The 17297-nt window shown below is 36.9% G+C and overlaps 1 protein-coding gene across 1 annotated transcript; it reads left to right on the top strand.

The window, feature by feature from the left end:
- Positions 1–14682: 14682 nt before the first annotated feature.
- Positions 14683–17072, top strand: LOC121412683. The gene is made up of 2 exons (XM_041605461.1): positions 14683–15142; positions 16551–17072. The coding sequence occupies exons 1-2, from the start codon at positions 14747–14749 to the stop codon at positions 16677–16679; spliced, it is 525 nt and encodes a 174-aa protein (XP_041461395.1). The 5' UTR covers positions 14683–14746; the 3' UTR covers positions 16680–17072.
- The last annotated feature ends 225 nt before the right edge of the window (positions 17073–17297 follow it).

Here is a 17297-nt window from a genome sequence, read left to right as displayed (position 1 = left end):
AATAATTTTTACAATGAATATGCATTTTTTTCCCACCTTTGCCACTCGGGAGTATCCGAACGAGTTCAACGACTTGAGGTTCGGGTAGGTGGAGCGGTAGGTGTAGCGGTAGTGAAGTGGAGCCTGCACGAACATCGAGGGCATGACCAGGTCCACACCAAACAAATTAGATAGGGTCTAACTAACAGTTAAGAGAAAACATTTTTTTTTTCAGATCAAATCCAAGTCATACGAATATATTTTAATGTTTGATTTTCGAAGTTTGGTTTTGAAATTGAGAGCAAAGAAAACGTGTTGAAAGTCCAAACGGCCAACGCCACGGCTCGAGAGCCATTCAAGCCTCAATGCATCATCATCAGCCATTGTCAGCCCCACAACTCTAGGGTTCGACTAAGCTGCACGTACCCTACAGTACGCCGGCATGCACAACGCCGCAAGTTGAAATAACTTCATGAGTGATTGGTTATTCTAAATTTCTCCCGATACTCTAGTTAATTTAGATCGACACGGATTCCTTACCTAATTGATGATAAATATTAGTATAAATACTTAAGTGTCTTGACATGTCAAAAATGGGCAGTCAATTGAGCAATATTCATTACGGACGTGGATCCAGCACACCCATTTCAGTAACGGTTGCATTTCGAATACACGAATCACGTGTGCGCGCTGCAGCTGACCTTTGGACACACAGATCTTGGCGACCAGTCTTCACTCAAAACATGTTTTGGTTGAAGTGTCAAACGTCCGTTTTTGACGACGACCTACAGAACCTATATAGGCTAAAGAAAACATTTAGGAAACATTTGGAAAATGTATGTATTATATGTATAAATGTTGTCATAATGACGTCATATCTGGTCGTATGAAATTATAAATATACTCGTCGTTGATTTGTCAATAAATGACGTCATAATCACGTCATATTCTGGTCATGCAAAACTGTGAATTTACTCGTCATTGACTGGTCAATTAATGACGTCATAATCTGGTCATATAATTGCAAATTTACTCGTCGTTGATTTGTCAATAAATGACGTCATTATCACGTCAAATTCTGGTCATATAAAATTGTAAATTAACTCTTCGTTGATTTGTCAATAAATGACATCATAATCACGTCATAATCTGGTCATATAAAATTGTAAATTTACTCTTCGTTGATTTGTCAATAAATGACGTCATAATCACGTCATAATCTGGTCATATAAAATTGTAAATTAACTCTTCGTTGATTTGTCAATAAATGACGTCATAATCACGTCATAATCTGGTCATATAAAATTGTAAATTTACTTGTCGTTGATTTGTCAATAAATTACGTCATAATGACGTCATAAAGTGGTCATAATGACGTCATATATGTGTCTACGACGAGAACGACATGATTACGACGTCATTAAGACGTCGTTAAGACGTCATTAAGACGTCGGTACGACCAATTCTGCTTTCAGGGTCTCTACAAGTTATGTTCTTTCACTCTTCAACAGATCACTCAACATGGAATGGTCAGTCCTTGACCATACCGTCTTGTAACCCAACAGTGACTCTACAGGAAGCCGAAACAATTAGATTTACTTCACCTTTCTTCAATCGATCTCTTGAAAATGTGACGTACGACTGCAGAATTACATTTACTCCCGGAATACAGACAGGTGGCATTCAGTATCAATACATCGATGTGCTAGACGGTGTTAGAGTCTACACAAGAGAGAATGGTTATCTCTTGATCCTGGCGGATGCTACAAATATTCACCTGGGCTCTCAGGAATCCCCCATCATCTCCATGTCACCAAATCACGAACTTTACGTTATGGTGTACAAATTTCATTACCATGTGACTTCAGTTGGTCTGATGGTACAACCATATACAGGAGGTTAGCCCTTTAATCCCATTGAATAATGATTGTAATAATAGGCATCTATCTGGAACAAAATCATTTCCCAGTCGTACTATTATAATTTTCCCGGCTTTGGCTCGCGAGCTGCCGTTTCCAGCCATGTTCATTCAAGGAACCGATCCTTTTGGGTTCTTACTAAGCTCTTATGAGTCCACTACAATGTGGATCAATTTCTTGTTGAAGAAAATCATGGCTTACATTCGAACCTGTGACCCGCTGTATCAAAGCCCGAAAACTAAATCCGGACAAAAGCATTCTACTGAATTAAGTTTCAAATTCGTGTATATTAACGGTATAAAATCATATACGATATTTTACGGTTATTTTGATTAATATGAGTTAATTATCATATCCTCACTATCGTAGAATGGAGAATGGAGCTTAAACATACTAGATACATGAGTCCGTACTCGTTGGAGAACGCGGACGCTTATTTACGACGGTAGTTGATTTTGGAAGAGACTTTTTGGGCCCGTCATCATGGTCGTAAAACTCTGTCCTGCAATGCAAATTGTGTGACATGAGATTTTTTTCCGTTTCGCATCTGCAACGGAAACATTCAATTTGCGTTTCGTGTGCAAAATTGTGGTTGCTACTATGGTAACAGCGATATATCGGATTTAGGACGACTTTCTAAAGCCACGTTTGGTTCCTCCTAGACCTCAAGAGGCCGCCCGGGGGCCCACTTCCATTGATTAGTGGATAACAGGCGCGACCACGCGTAAAAGGGGATACGTTACGTATATGCCTATGTAACGTTATAAGGGTTTCAAAAACGATGTTTAAAATACTGAAAAAAGGGGATATATATCCAATACTTGTAGGGTTTCACAAGCCAAATACTTGTTAAAAGATGCATTTTCATAATCTGGAAAAGACTTGCTTCCCTTGTTTAGGGTACTTTTCGAAACCCCGTGGTCGTGCCTGGTATCCACTCATCAATGGAAGTGGTCCCCCCGGAATTTGAATCTAATCCCCCATTTCTGGGGAAAGTAAAACATAATGCCCATTACATCGTGTGCTAGAGGTGTATCGTTTGTGTAGAAGGAGTAAACAAAAGAAACCCGCATGTTCAAACGCATTGCATACGCTGTGTACATATCAACGCATGCGAAAATGGTTTCGGCTGGAGAGGTGATCTGACCCATGGAATCAATTGCCAGTCATCCACCAATAATCCACATTAAATGCAATATCGATTCGATGGACTGTAATGATCTATATCTAAGCCTTCATTCAGTAAGTTTTTCCTCACTCAATATGTACTCGATTTGTTTGAAAAAACACTTTCTTATCCATGTCATAATCTATTTTAGGTCCTGCATTTCGAATATCTCCAGCCGTCAGTCGTAATATACATGCATGTATGGTGCGGGTGTCGCGGGAAAGGATTTTGCACACGAAAAGCAGATCTGTAGGGCCTGTAACCCCCCTGTAACACAAAGCTTAGCATTGATTGTAGAGCAGTTTTCTCGTTTGATTCTATTGACTATAATGTACAATCAATCTTAAAAATCAAGTGTATGATTAAGCGTTAGCTTTTGTATTAGGGGACCCTAATATTAGCGTCCGTGAGGATTGCGAAAGGTCCCAATTATTATATACAAGTACGTACATAGATGTATACAGAGACTGATAAAATATCCTGTCTTACTGCTTTATGTGTCTTACGGTACAAAACAGTAACTCTGAAATCATGGTAAAATTGAGGGAGCTGCTTTAAAACGAACACACCGTGATTTAGTATATACGCAAAGAACATTCAGAACAACAACAACCGAACCTCAGCAAAACATTGGATCTAGGATATATGGACATTCATCTGTTAGTTAATGAATTCACGAACATTTGACTGCCATTATCATCTTAATAACATTCTCTTTATATTTGTCTCGTTTATCCTATAATTTTCCAGAGAAGCATGACAGCTTTTGGAGGACGTGTCTCTCTCCCTCTCTATTTGTTTTTAAGATCATCATATGTGTGCAGAAGTGTACAATCGATAATAACAAATTTTATATCACATAAATCAACTTCTTAATTTTCCTGCTCCAAATCTGAAGTATGTCGCTTGAAAAAGCATCAGCTAAAAACTAGAGAAAAGGTTCCTTTGTTAAAGATCAGATACGACTTGGTAGTTGCTGTTGTCAAAACACATGTAGTTCTCATTAGAATGCACTTAATCAGGATACGGCGACTATGATTGTATTACTAGGCTCGCGTTTATCATTAAATCGTCCATTCTTACAGGTACATGATAAGACCAATATTTGAGTTTTGGAGAGAAAGTTAAAGAAAAATTATTAATTGATCATGTTGATTTGAAAGCAAATCACATTCTCAATATTTCTTCTCCACAGACATTTTGAATGGCGGCCCAGAACCTTTGTCATCCTTCGGCCTGGCTATGGAACTTAATGACGCCTCGTTCCAACAAGAGTTCACCACCCCTGGTTACCCTAATCTTCCCAATGCCGTCCTCAACATCAAATGGCGTTTAGATAACCTAGTAACTGGCGCGGCCATCAGAATTCAATTCATTGATTTTGATATCGGTGAGGCAACCTTTATCGGCCATGTAGAAGAAATCGACCAAGATTTATGGCAGTTGACAGGATCGATGATTCCAGATGATATCCTCACAAATACGACGAGGCTGACGCTACTGTTGCAATCGCATTCTGCAGGCCTATGTTGCAATAGAGGAATTCACTTCAACTTGACTCTGATGAGTAAGATCAGTTATTTTGATGTATTTAGTACAATAGGGCTGCGGGGAGCAATTCATTAATTAATGTGATTTCATTTTGTCCATTGTCGGGAGCGGATGAAAACGGGTGGAGCCACCCCCGAAAATCGGCTGTCTTCGTAATATCAATCCACGAAACATATTTCGATTCTTAGATTGTAACACCTGAGTTGTATTTAGCACATTGCATCAAAATGAATCATTTTTGTTTATTTGGAAAGGAAAGCACGGAACACAACTATTATTTGAAAGCTGATGATCTACAGTTTCAACCCGTATCAATAACTAAAATTCTTTTTACCGTTTTGTTATGGTGTTTGAGATATCCGGTCATATATAGTTTAATTTTTAAAAATCGAGTATATATAGTATATTACTTGATGATCACTCGCAATTAAAGTATAATTTAAAAATTGCATTTACAATGTTTATGATATAAAAAACCACACCAGCTACATTTTAGGACCAGTATATTACAATTTTATCAAAACAGATATCACAACAGCAAGGCCGATTCTAACGACGGAGAGCCCAACTTCAGGTAGGAAAAAAATACATACAAAAGTCCTTCTTCCGTTCTTAATAGCGTCAACGGTTCTTTTCTTCAAGCGTTTTACATTCATTTCCATACAAATAATTATTTTGTATGATTTATAATGAAGTAAAAATATTTTGTATTGACTGCAAATTTGTAGATCATACTGATGTTGAATTCGTATTTCCATGCCTCATTGATATGATGAGAAATAAGTTGGAACAATTAGCCTTGTAAACTGAAAATGTTTAAGGCGCGATTTTTGTTTGTTGTTGTTTTATTTTGCTCACCAATGGCACATTTCGAACATTAAAATGATTAAAATGTATTGATTTGGGATTAATACTGCAAGATGCAAAATCACAAAGACAAATTGCTTTTTGTTAAATGAATATATTAAGCGTCTATTTTTTTCTGCTTGAGATGCGCGGTCACTTAATGTTTGTAACATTTTTTTTAGTTAAATGAGTTCAATATTATATTTGAATTTGACTAGAATTCAGTCTATAGTAGAAATATGAGAAATGGAGGATGCCCGCCATTCAAGTATGATTAGAATTCCATGTACATTAATTATGATATAAAAAACAATGACGAACAACCTGGGGGCACTTCAATTGACGAGTGGATACCATGCGCGACCATGCATAGGGTCTCGAAAAGCACCCTAAACACGTATTTCCCATATTCTGAAAATACACCCCTTAACAAGTATTGGCGTGTGAAAGCCTACCCTTAACAAGTATTGGAAACAAAACGATACTCTTGGCAAGTATTCCCTGAAATGAACCCCTAAACAAGTACAGCGATATTTTATTGTTGTGTCACGGGCGTCACTGGTCCGTCGGTCGTCGCTTTTATACCTTTACTTATCATTTTGGTTAAGTACGGCCCCACCTTCCACAGCTCGCGCAAATCGGACTCTAAACACGTAGTGTTGGGGCAAAAAGGACATCTTTTATAAAACATTTTAATTTTGTTTTATCATCCCCGCAAATTTGACCCTAAACACGTAAGCTTTCCCAGCAAAATACATACCCCTTTTCTTGATTTTTGTGTTTTTGACTCCCTTATCACGTTACGTATGTAACGTGCCCTATCTTGATAAAAACATACTTTTTACGTGGTTTTTTGGTCGCGCATTGTATCCACACGTCATTGTAAGTGCCCCCCCCCCCCCCCCCCGGACGAACAACACAGCAAAATTTTAGGACAAGCATTAATACTCTTATATCCCAACAGAAATCACAACAGCAAGACCGATTCAAACGAGTGAGAGTTCAACTTCAGGTATGAAAAAATACATTCAAAAGTTCCACATCCGTTATTAATATCATCACCAGCTTACACATTAATCTGTTCTTGCCATACAAATAATTATTCTAGATGATTTATAAGTATAAATTGTATTGACTGCATGTTTGTAGTTCATACCGATGTTGAAATTTTCATATCATGTCTCATTGATATGACTGGAAATAAAGTGGGAACAAATAGCCTTATAAACTGTAGATGTTGAAGGCGCGTTTTTCTGCTCTACATTGTCACATTTCAAACATTGACATGATTAGATGAAAATAAATTTTTCATAGATACTGCAGAATACACCACCACACAGATTAAGTTAGTTTTTTATGGCCCAGCAGACGAAGTCCGGAGCTGGCATTATGCGTTGCCCCTGTCCGTCCGTCCGCCCCCCCCCCCCTTGGTTTCCGCACAATAACTCAAAAAATATTTTATGGATAAAAAAATTGTGTGTAGGTAGATGACAGCAAACTAAAGGCTAAGTTCGAATTCGGAGTGCGCAAGTCAAAGGTCACAGCTCTTTAAATATGCGAGTTGGTAGGTTTCCGCATGATAATGAATCTTCAGCCGATTTCCAGTGAGTTAAGAAAGGGACAGTGGTATGTAGTTTGCCCATGGACCTATCAGAGCTAACACCTGTTCATAGTCTCATCATAAGAGATGCAATATCAGACATGCTGCAGCATTACCAATAAATGAAAGGCAATGTAAAGGTCTTGTAAGAAGGCATGTGATTTTCTATTATGAGCACGTGCTTAGCTGTGGGAAATTACATAACATTGTATATTGTAAAATAGATAGTTAGTGATGTTGATTTTGATTGACAGGTCATAGACGGAATAGGGTGGAGCTTAGCAAGCTGGAAATATTCTTTTAAAAATTGTTTAAAAATCTACGAAACATATTTGGATTCTTAGATTGTAACACCTGAGTTGTATTTAGCACAATGCATCAATATGAATCCATTTTTATTTGGAGAGCACGGAACACAACTATCATTTGAAAGCTGATAATCTGAGGTTACAAACCGTATCAATAATCAAAATTATTTTTTGCCGTTTTGATTTGGTGTTTGAGATATCCAGTCACATGTTACATATTTTTTTTATTTAAATTTGTTCAATATATAGTTCAATTTGAGTAGAATCTAGTCTATATAGTATATATTACTTGACCTGTTGATGATGACTCGCAATTCTAGCATGATTTTAAAAAATGCATTTACAATGTTTATGATATAAAAAACCCACACCAGCTACATTTTAGGACCAGTATATTACAATTTTATCAAAACAGACATCACAACAGCAAGGCCGATTCAAACGACGGAGAGCCCAACTTCAGGTAGGAAAAAAAATACATACAAAAGTCGTACATCCATTGTAAATAGCGTTAACGATTCTTTCTTCAAGCATTTTACATTCATTTCCATACAAATAATCATTTTCTATGATTTATAATGAGTAAATATATTTTGTATTGACTGCGTATATTTAGTTCATACTGATGTTGAATTCGTATTTCCATGCCTCATTGATATGATGAGAAATAAGTTGGAACAATTAGCATTGTAAACTGAAAATGTTGAAGGCGCGGATTTTTGGGGCTCATCAATGGCACATTTCGAACATTAACATGATTAAAATGTATTAATTTTGGATTGATACTGCAAGATGCAAAAATCACAAAGACAATTGTTTTTTATTCAACTCTTAATGCCATTTTAAAAAAAGAAAGATTTATGCTGGTGTGTTTATTTTTGTTAGCTGACAATCAAAACAAAAACAATGGGCAAAAGAGGTATGGAATATTATGTGTAGACCGCTTTTAATTTTCTAATAGTTCAGTGCACCCCCAAAAATGGCCCCTTTGATATACGGCTGAATTATTTCAAAAATGTAGTTTTATTCTCAACAGAATTTGAATGGTTTCACTCAATTTGTTTGAATACACAATATGTTATGTAACCGTAGTGTATATCAGCCCACTGCAAGTTTGCAGCACTTTGGAATTTATGCATTGTCTTAAGCATTTTACTACCCCCCCACTCCCCATGCGACATCCAGGATCCTGGCTGAGACAATTCCTTGATCTATTCAGGCTCGTCTGATCATTGTAACATGTTTTTGTAGTTAAATGTGTTCAATATTATATTTCAATTTGACTAGAGTTCATTCTGTAGTCAAATATCAGAAATAAGGGACTGCCTGCCATTCAAGTATGATTAGAATTCCATGTACATTGATTATGATATAAAAAAACGACAAACAACACCAGCAAAATTTTAGAACCAGTATTACTCTTATCTCAACAGAAATCACAACAGCAAGACCGATTCGAACGACGGAGAGCCCAACTTCAGGTAGGAAAAAATACATTCAAACGTTCCACATCCGTTGAAAATATCACCACCAGCCTAAACATTTATCTTTTCTTGCCATACAAATAATTATTCTAGATGATTCATAAACATAATTTGTATTGACTGTCTATTTTTAGTTCATACTGATGTTGAAATTTCATTCTATGTTTCATTGATATGACTGGAAATAAAGTGGGAACAATTTTCTTACATTTCGAACCATAACACAAATTAAATATTTAATTTTTATTTTAAACTGCAAAATGCACTGCTACAAAGATAAAGTTGCTCTTTATCAAATGATTAAAGCCATTTGAAACAAAAATTTTGCCGATGTGCTTCCTTTTAGCTGACAGTACAGCGATCGGGACATATACAACAGACAAAACAGGTATGGAATATTATGTGTATCCAGGCGTTAGTATCTTAATAGTACAGCGTCGTAAATTAATTCCAAAATGTAGTATTGGTCTCATCTTTATGTACAAAACTTGAAAGCTCATTTCATTTTCTATGAATAAATTCATTGGTCTCACTTAAGTGGTTTGTATACATATTATGTTATGTACAATGTTACATATCAGCCCATTCCAATTTTGCAGCACTGCTGTATTTCAGCATTGTCTTAAGCATCTAAACCCCCATTGTAAAATCCAGTACCCGGGCTAAGACAATTATTTCATCTAATGAGGCACTCAAATCATAAACTTCAGCATATTCGGAATGGCAAGAAAAATCAAAAGCAGTACCACAAATACAGAAGTAAGAACATGAAATGAGCTTCCTAGTTCTGCACATAATTTGATTGAGAATAATCATTATTTTTGATAACTAATTCAGCAGTATGTTAGAGGGACAATTTACGTGGCCTGCTGTACAAGAACTCTAAACTTGTTTATATTTTCATAATTTTGCTTAAATTACTGATAAGCGTGTATGATTGAAAGCAAAGTTATTTCATATATTTACAAAAGAACTACGAAAAAAACATACTGTTTGTGTGCAGCGTGGTGGTTATAGTATGGATGTGTGTGTGCGTGACTGTGTGTGTATTGGGCGTTCAAGGTGTGAGCAGGGAGCTGTTAGGAAGGTGTTGTAACTTGTAATTTATGCAAAATGCATTGGGGGATTCTAGAGCAAATAACAGAACGATGAGATTCGTAATATTCCACTTTGCTTGGAACTACCAGAAATTGTTCAATTACGTTAATTAGGTTATATAGTTTACCGATGTTGAAAAGTTAAATAATGTTTGAAAGCTTATGATCTGCAGTTTGTTTAAGCCGGATGAAAATTAAAAAGAAAATTTAAGCGTCTATTTTTTATCTGTCTGAGATGCGCGGTCACTAAATATTTGTAACATGTTTTTAGTTAAATGTGTTCAATATAATATTTCAATTTGACTAGAGTTCAGTCTGTAATAGAAATATGAGAAATGGAGAATTGCTCGCCATTCAACTATGGTTAGAATTCCATGTACATTATTATGATATACAAAGCAATGACGAACAACACCAGCAAAGTTTTAGGACAAGCATTTATACTCGAATATCTCAACAGAAATCACAACAGCAAGACCGATTCAAACGACGGAGAGCCCAACTTCAGGTAGGACAAAATACATACAAAAGTTGTAAATATTCGTTGTTAATATCATCACCAGCCTAAACATTTATTTTTTCTTGCCATACAAATAATTATTCTAGATGATTTATAAGTATAATTTGTATTGACTGTCTATTTCTAGTTCATACTGATGTTGAAATTTTTATTCCATGTCTCATTGATATGACTAGAAATAAAGTGGGAACAGTTAGCCTTATAAACTGAAAATGTTGAAGGCGCGTTTTTCTGCTCAACATTGTCATATTTTAAACATTAACATGATTAAATTTTGATTGATACTGCAGAATACACCACCACAAAGATTAAGTTAGTTTTTTATGCCCCCGCAGACGAAGTCCGGAGGGGGCATTGCGTTGCCCCTGTCCGTCCGTCCCCCCCCCCCCTTGGCTTTCGGGCAATAACTCGAAAAATATTTTGTGGATTAAAAAAATGAGTGTGTAGGTAGACAACACCAAAATACAGGCAAAGTTCGAATTCGGAGTCCGCTGGTCAAAGGTCACAGCTCATTAAATATGCGAGTTGGTTTCCGCATAATAATGAATCTTCAGCCGATTGTCAGTGAGTTAAGAAAGGGACAGTGATATGTAGTTTGCCCATGGACCTATCAGAGCTAACCACTTGTTCATAGTCTCATCATAAGAGATAAACACGTATTTCCCATATTCTGAAAATGCACCCCTTAACAAGTATCGGCGTGTGAAAGCCTACCCTTAACAAGTATTGGAAACAAAACGATACTCTTGGTAAGTATTCCCTGAAATGAACCCCTAAATAAGTACAGCGATATTTTATTGTTGTGTCACGGGCGTCACGGGTCCGTCTGTCGTCGCTTTTATACCTTTACACATCATTTAGTTAAGTACGGCCCCACCTTCCACAGCTCGCGCAAATCGGACTCTAAACACGTAGTGTTGGAGCAAAAAGGACATATCTCATAAAACATTTTAATTTTGTTTTATCATCCCCGCAAATTTGACCCTAAACACATAAGCTTTCCTAGCGAAATAGATACCCTTTTTTCTTTATTTTTGTGTTTTTTACTCCCTTATCACGTTAAGGCTTGGTCCCATTGCACTTACAGATGCAGACAGGATAATAATTTTGCCACCCGTTGGAAAAGGTTATGTATCCGCTGTGTACTCTTTGCATGCATGTTTCATACCCTCTTTTCCATCGAGCATCCACATAAAAAACTGTGGTGTTAACCGGTGTACATAGAGGACCACACCAGCTATTTCAACCCGGTGTTAAATTGGTGGTGTTAGTTTTACACCTATAGGAATTATTACAACACCTTCTGTTACATTTACACTCTTTGGTGTTACGTTCAATCTCTAGGGTGTAATTTTAACACCTCAGCTGTGGTCCTCTATCAACACCGATTGGTGTCAGTTTTAACACCGCAGTTTTTACAGTGTCCCCTTTGATTTCATTGTATGCCCATTTTTTCCATTGTCTGGAGCGGATGAAAACGGATGGAGCAACCTGAAATTAGTCGCTTGTCCGCGGTATGAATACGTTATGTGTCTCATGGCAGGTGGGACCAGGTCTTTACGTACGTAACGTGCCCTATCTTGATAAAGACATCCTTTTTACGTGTTTTTTTTTTTTTTGGGGGGGGGGTCGCGCATGGTTTCCACTCGTCAATGTAAGTGGCCCCCGGACGAACAACACCAGCAAAATTTTAGGACAAGCATTAATACTCTTATATCCCAACAGAAATCACGACAACAAGACCGATTCAAACGACTGAGAGCCCAACTTCAGGTATGAAAAAATACATTCAAAAGTTCCACATCCGTCATTAATATCATCACCAGCCTACACATTAATCTGTTCTTGCCATACAAGTAATTATTCTAGATGATTTATAAGTATAAATTGTATTGACTGCATGTTTGTAGTTCATACTGATGTTGAAATTTTCATATCATTTCTCATTGATATGACTGGAAATAAAATGGGAACAAAAAAAAATGAATGTGTAGGTAGACAACACCAAAATACAGGCTAAGTTCGAATTCGGAGTTCGCTGGTCAAAGGTCACAGCTCATTATATATGCGAGTTGGTTTCCGCATGATAACTTCGGAAATATTCAACAGATTAAAAAAATGGGTGTGTAGGTAGATAACACCAAAATACAGGCAAAGTTCGAATTCGGAGTCCGCAGGTGAAAGGCCATAGCTCAATACATATGCGAGTTGGTTTCCGCATGATAACTTTGGAAATAGTCACCCAGATATTAAAAATGTTTGGTGTTTGGGTAGATGACACCAAAATACAGACTGAGTTTGCAATCGGAGCCCACAGGTCAAAGGTCACAGCTCATTATAGTTATGCAAGTTTGTTTCTGCATAGTAGCTTAGGGAATAATCAATTAACAAAATTATTGGTGTGTGTAGGTCTCTGCACGATATTAAGTTCAATAATATTGAATGAATTTCTGATCGCGTTAGGCGGGGGCATCTGCGTCCTATATGGACAGTCAAATTTCTAGCTTTATTCTAAAAGCCATCCATTTAACATGTTTAATACTATGTTTATGGTTTTTTGTAGCTGATATTACAACAATCGCAACACATACAACGGACAATAGAGGTAAGAAATACATGTATACGTGTAGACAAGAGTTAATATTCTTATATAATAGAACTATATCCGATCTTTTTCAAATATTTTTTTTAGTACATGATGTGCCGGTGTGATAGCAAAGTTATTTCAAATGGTTTCTAAAGAACCAAACATATATCGTGTTTGCATGTATGCGTGATGTTTTGTGTGTCCAAGAGCATAATTATGGGCTTGTGCGTTAGGCATGTGTGGGTAGGGTGTGTGGGTGTGTGTGTGCGTAGCGTGTATGTATGTGTGCTGGGGACGTCATTATAAACTGATATAGGTCTAACTTATTAATTCATTGCCTCTTTTCCGCCATTGGAGGCACTGATAAGTAATTATATAGACATTTAACACAATCAAAATATATCTCCAATGTACGTGTAGTGAGAAGAAAATCGTAACCAAACCAAGCACACACATGGTGGTGTTTCTATTTTCATAATTAAAATGGAAATTCTGGAATCGCCAATATTATACAGAAGTTAAGGTACATAAGTGCATGACACTGATTGATTAAACAATTTATTTTCTATTCACTGCTGTATGATTGATAAAACAATGATTATGTGTTTATTTATGTGTTTATTATGTGTTCATTGGATACAAAATTTATGATCACAAGTTTACGTTGGTTAATTTGGTTATGATATTTGCACAGTATGCAATATACAAATCCTATGTCATGTATAAGATGCAAGGAAGAGCTATTAATGTATATTCAATTTGGTATGAGTTTAAGAAAGAGATACTTATTATGTACAATGGCGATTTAAATCCAATGTTCATTTAAATCAAATGTTCAAAGAGCTTTAATCTTAAAGAGAAATTTCATCTTTATTACATTTTAGACTAAACAGTTGATGTCTATTACATGTTTATATGTAACTTGTGTAATTCTACACGCACTGTGCCTCGAAAGAAATTGTTAAAAATGAGAAAGGAATATGAAGAATAACGTACCTCTGAACGAGGAAAAAAAAGAAAAAAAATTATTATGTGCTTAATCAAATTGACTGAACCCAACATAGTTCGTAGTGAAAATGCGCTTGTTAGACACTGTACGGATGATTATTCACTCGAACTTGATTTTTCGCGGTTTTTTTTTTAATAAGTTACGCGAGTCACATATTTTTGTATAACCAGTTTCTACAACGCCATCCATTAAGCGGTAAGCAACACTTTAGGTAGCAGTATGAAAATAATCTTTAAAAAATCAAACGCTAATATTTGAGTAATACCCCAAATACAGTAGAATCTGTTCCGCTGGAAAGAACACACTACTAGTGTGTTCACAGTGTGGGTTGAGATTGTGCACTATGCGAAGATGTAAATCACACTGTTCAATTCTAAGATTGTTTTTTATGTAAAGACAATTCCAAACTGTGGACATCTGTACAGTGTTAGTGCAGGTAATCGTTATAACTTCAAATTTTGAATTTTGAGACACATGATATAAGCAGAACATTTATATAATGTACAATGTATAGATATAATTTGAGATAAATTAGATTTTTTAAAAAATAACAGGCCGACCCTAAATAGTTTTTCAATGTGAATAGATATATCATAAAATCTATTAACAGATGGCGAAAACCCGAAAGGAGCAGACAGTCCCAATGTCCTCACCATCGCTTTAAGTGTCAGTGTCGTCATGGCCTTTTTCATCATCGGGTTTCTGGTCTGCGTGCTGGTTTACCGAAATCATGGAAATGGGGGACTAGCGCTGGAAACGTCACACACCGCTCCCACCAATCCCACATCATCCCCCTTCAATGGGGCAACTCAGAATGGACCAGCTTGGGATCCGGACCACCTTAACTTTCCTCTTTCGCCTCCTCAGGATCCTCCACCTCACTACTATCATGACTACGAGACCATCTCCGATCCGATAGAAAACGTGGCATATGGGGGCAGTGATCGGGGCAGCTACATTTATGCAGAACCGGGAGAATCTGTCTTAATGACTAATGGTGAACGTGAAAATGATAAACTACACAAGGGTTACTCCACCACCATTTTCAAGCACGTCTCATCTGCCGGGAATCGGGTACGTCATATTCATTATGCAGATAAGGGATTTGATAATTGAAATCAATATCTTGTACTTGTAGAGAAGAAAAGGTTCAAGTAGCATGATTATGAGAGGGAACTATTAGAAAAAGGTGAGAGGTGAATAGGCGCTCAGTCTTCCAAGTATCAAGGATGGAATTTATGTCATGGTCACATTTGTTCTACGGCGGCCGTACAGCGAGTCGAAAACAGCCGTTTTAACATTTTTTGTCCAACTACATATAGGTGGTTTGAATCACCGAACCAGAGCCATGGTATAAGTGCAAAAGGTATCTATCATATTCAAATGTCTCACTGAACAAGTTTCACCATACCTGTCAGTCATCACAACAGTTCGCCAATCAATTTACAATACTTGGTCATCAGTACATATCCCTCTTCAAATCCCAAGGACATTCTTATCAATATGTGATAGATCATTTTCTGTCTTTGCCCCAAAAATATTGTAATACATTACCTCGTAAACTTGAACAGTATCCGTCTATTGATGTGTTCAAGAAGATGCCCAAATTTCTTTTTTTTAAATATATCGCAAGTAGTGTTTCATTTTGTGTAGCTTTATTTTATGTTTTTTGTCATGTGTATAGTGCTTTGTAACTTTTGAAAAAGCGCTTAGTAAGAGGTAATTATCATTATTATTATCATTACCATTATTTTTTCTATTATTATTAATACTATCTAAGTGTGTGGGGGTGTGGTTACTTCACATTGAGGAGTAGGGCCACGTATAACAAACAGATCGTAAAACTTTGTTACTGATTTCGAATCATTTTTATATAGGTTATTTTTTAGCTGAAATGTGGAAATGCACCAGAATCGGTTAGAAGAAAATAATTTCTCTGACACGAAAAGAAAATTCAGTTTTTCTAGGCAATGTAAAGTGGAGGCTAAGGCCACTGTTCTGTCATCTTTTGCACCATTCTTGGAAAAAATGAAATTAAAATTAAAACCAGTCCCCTAAAACACTGAGACTATTCTACATAGTTTCATTTTCCTGAAAGATATAATTCATAGCTACCCTCGATATGCCTGTTTTGATGCATTGCACACATGACACAGTAAAATAGATCCCTTTTTAAAAAATCGCATAGGCCTATACATGAACTTTTGAAAGCTAAGCAGTTTTAATGACCTGGCAAGATTATTTCTCCACTCACTATCTTTCCCAATCTTGATGGTAATTGAGCGCCAAGGCAAACAATTTCCCATACTGTACATGCTGTATAAGTCTTTGGTATTACTCTGCACCGGGACTCTGCCGGGAATTACCCCAGGACCTCCCAATCACAAGGCAGTCCCTTTACCACTAAGCCACCATCTCTGATAACATACGTGAAAAAATAAATTATTTTGATGACTCTTGCTTGCTTTTTTTTGAATAACAGGATTCGGCAGATGTCCAATCCGAAGACGCTCCAAAGCCAGACGGCATTGAAATGAATGGCTCAGCATCTCAACCTGATTTTCATATCAGAGATCAGCATACTTCGGAGTTCAACACACTTCACGCCTGAAACGATGGTCCCGTTGCATAAAAGTTATTAGGGCATTTTAGCTATCAGTTCGCAAACGTTTTTTTATGGCGCTGATATTTTGTCAAAAGCCCTTCATAGCAAAGCCTTTGTCGGAAATCGGTGAATCAAAACAGCAGGATCGCCTTAAACTCTAGACAAACGGCATGTACGGTCCGAATCTTCTTTCTTCATCCAGTCCGAAGGCGATGTGCTGTCGCGGTCAACCAAAACTCGATAGTTACATGTACCTCTAATCTGTCCGATGTGAATTCACAATACTTTTCTCATTTACAAAGCGGAAACTCTCCAAAACGCACTAATTTGTTTGAAAATGCAAGTCCAGTCACAATAGAGAGCTCAGAGGCTTTTGTGGAAAGTTGGTGGACCGGGACAGCATCGGAATCTCTTGACTCTGGACAACGACAAACTTGCAATTGTTCGTCCAATGCAAATCTTCGGATGATATGCTGTCCCAGTCCACCAACTTTTAACAAAAGCCTCTCAGCTCTCCATTGTGATTTGACTTGCATTTTCAAAGAAATTTGTGCGTTGTAGAGATTGTCTCCATAGTAAATGCGAAAAGTCCAGAACCTATCATGCTAAAGCCCTGGGTGCATC

This window comes from Lytechinus variegatus, chromosome 4, assembly GCF_018143015.1.
Source record: "Lytechinus variegatus isolate NC3 chromosome 4, Lvar_3.0, whole genome shotgun sequence".
NCBI lineage: Eukaryota > Metazoa > Echinodermata > Echinoidea > Temnopleuroida > Toxopneustidae > Lytechinus > Lytechinus variegatus.
The sequence above is the reverse complement of the archived record's forward strand: the minus strand, read 5'-3'. Positions and strand labels throughout refer to the sequence as shown.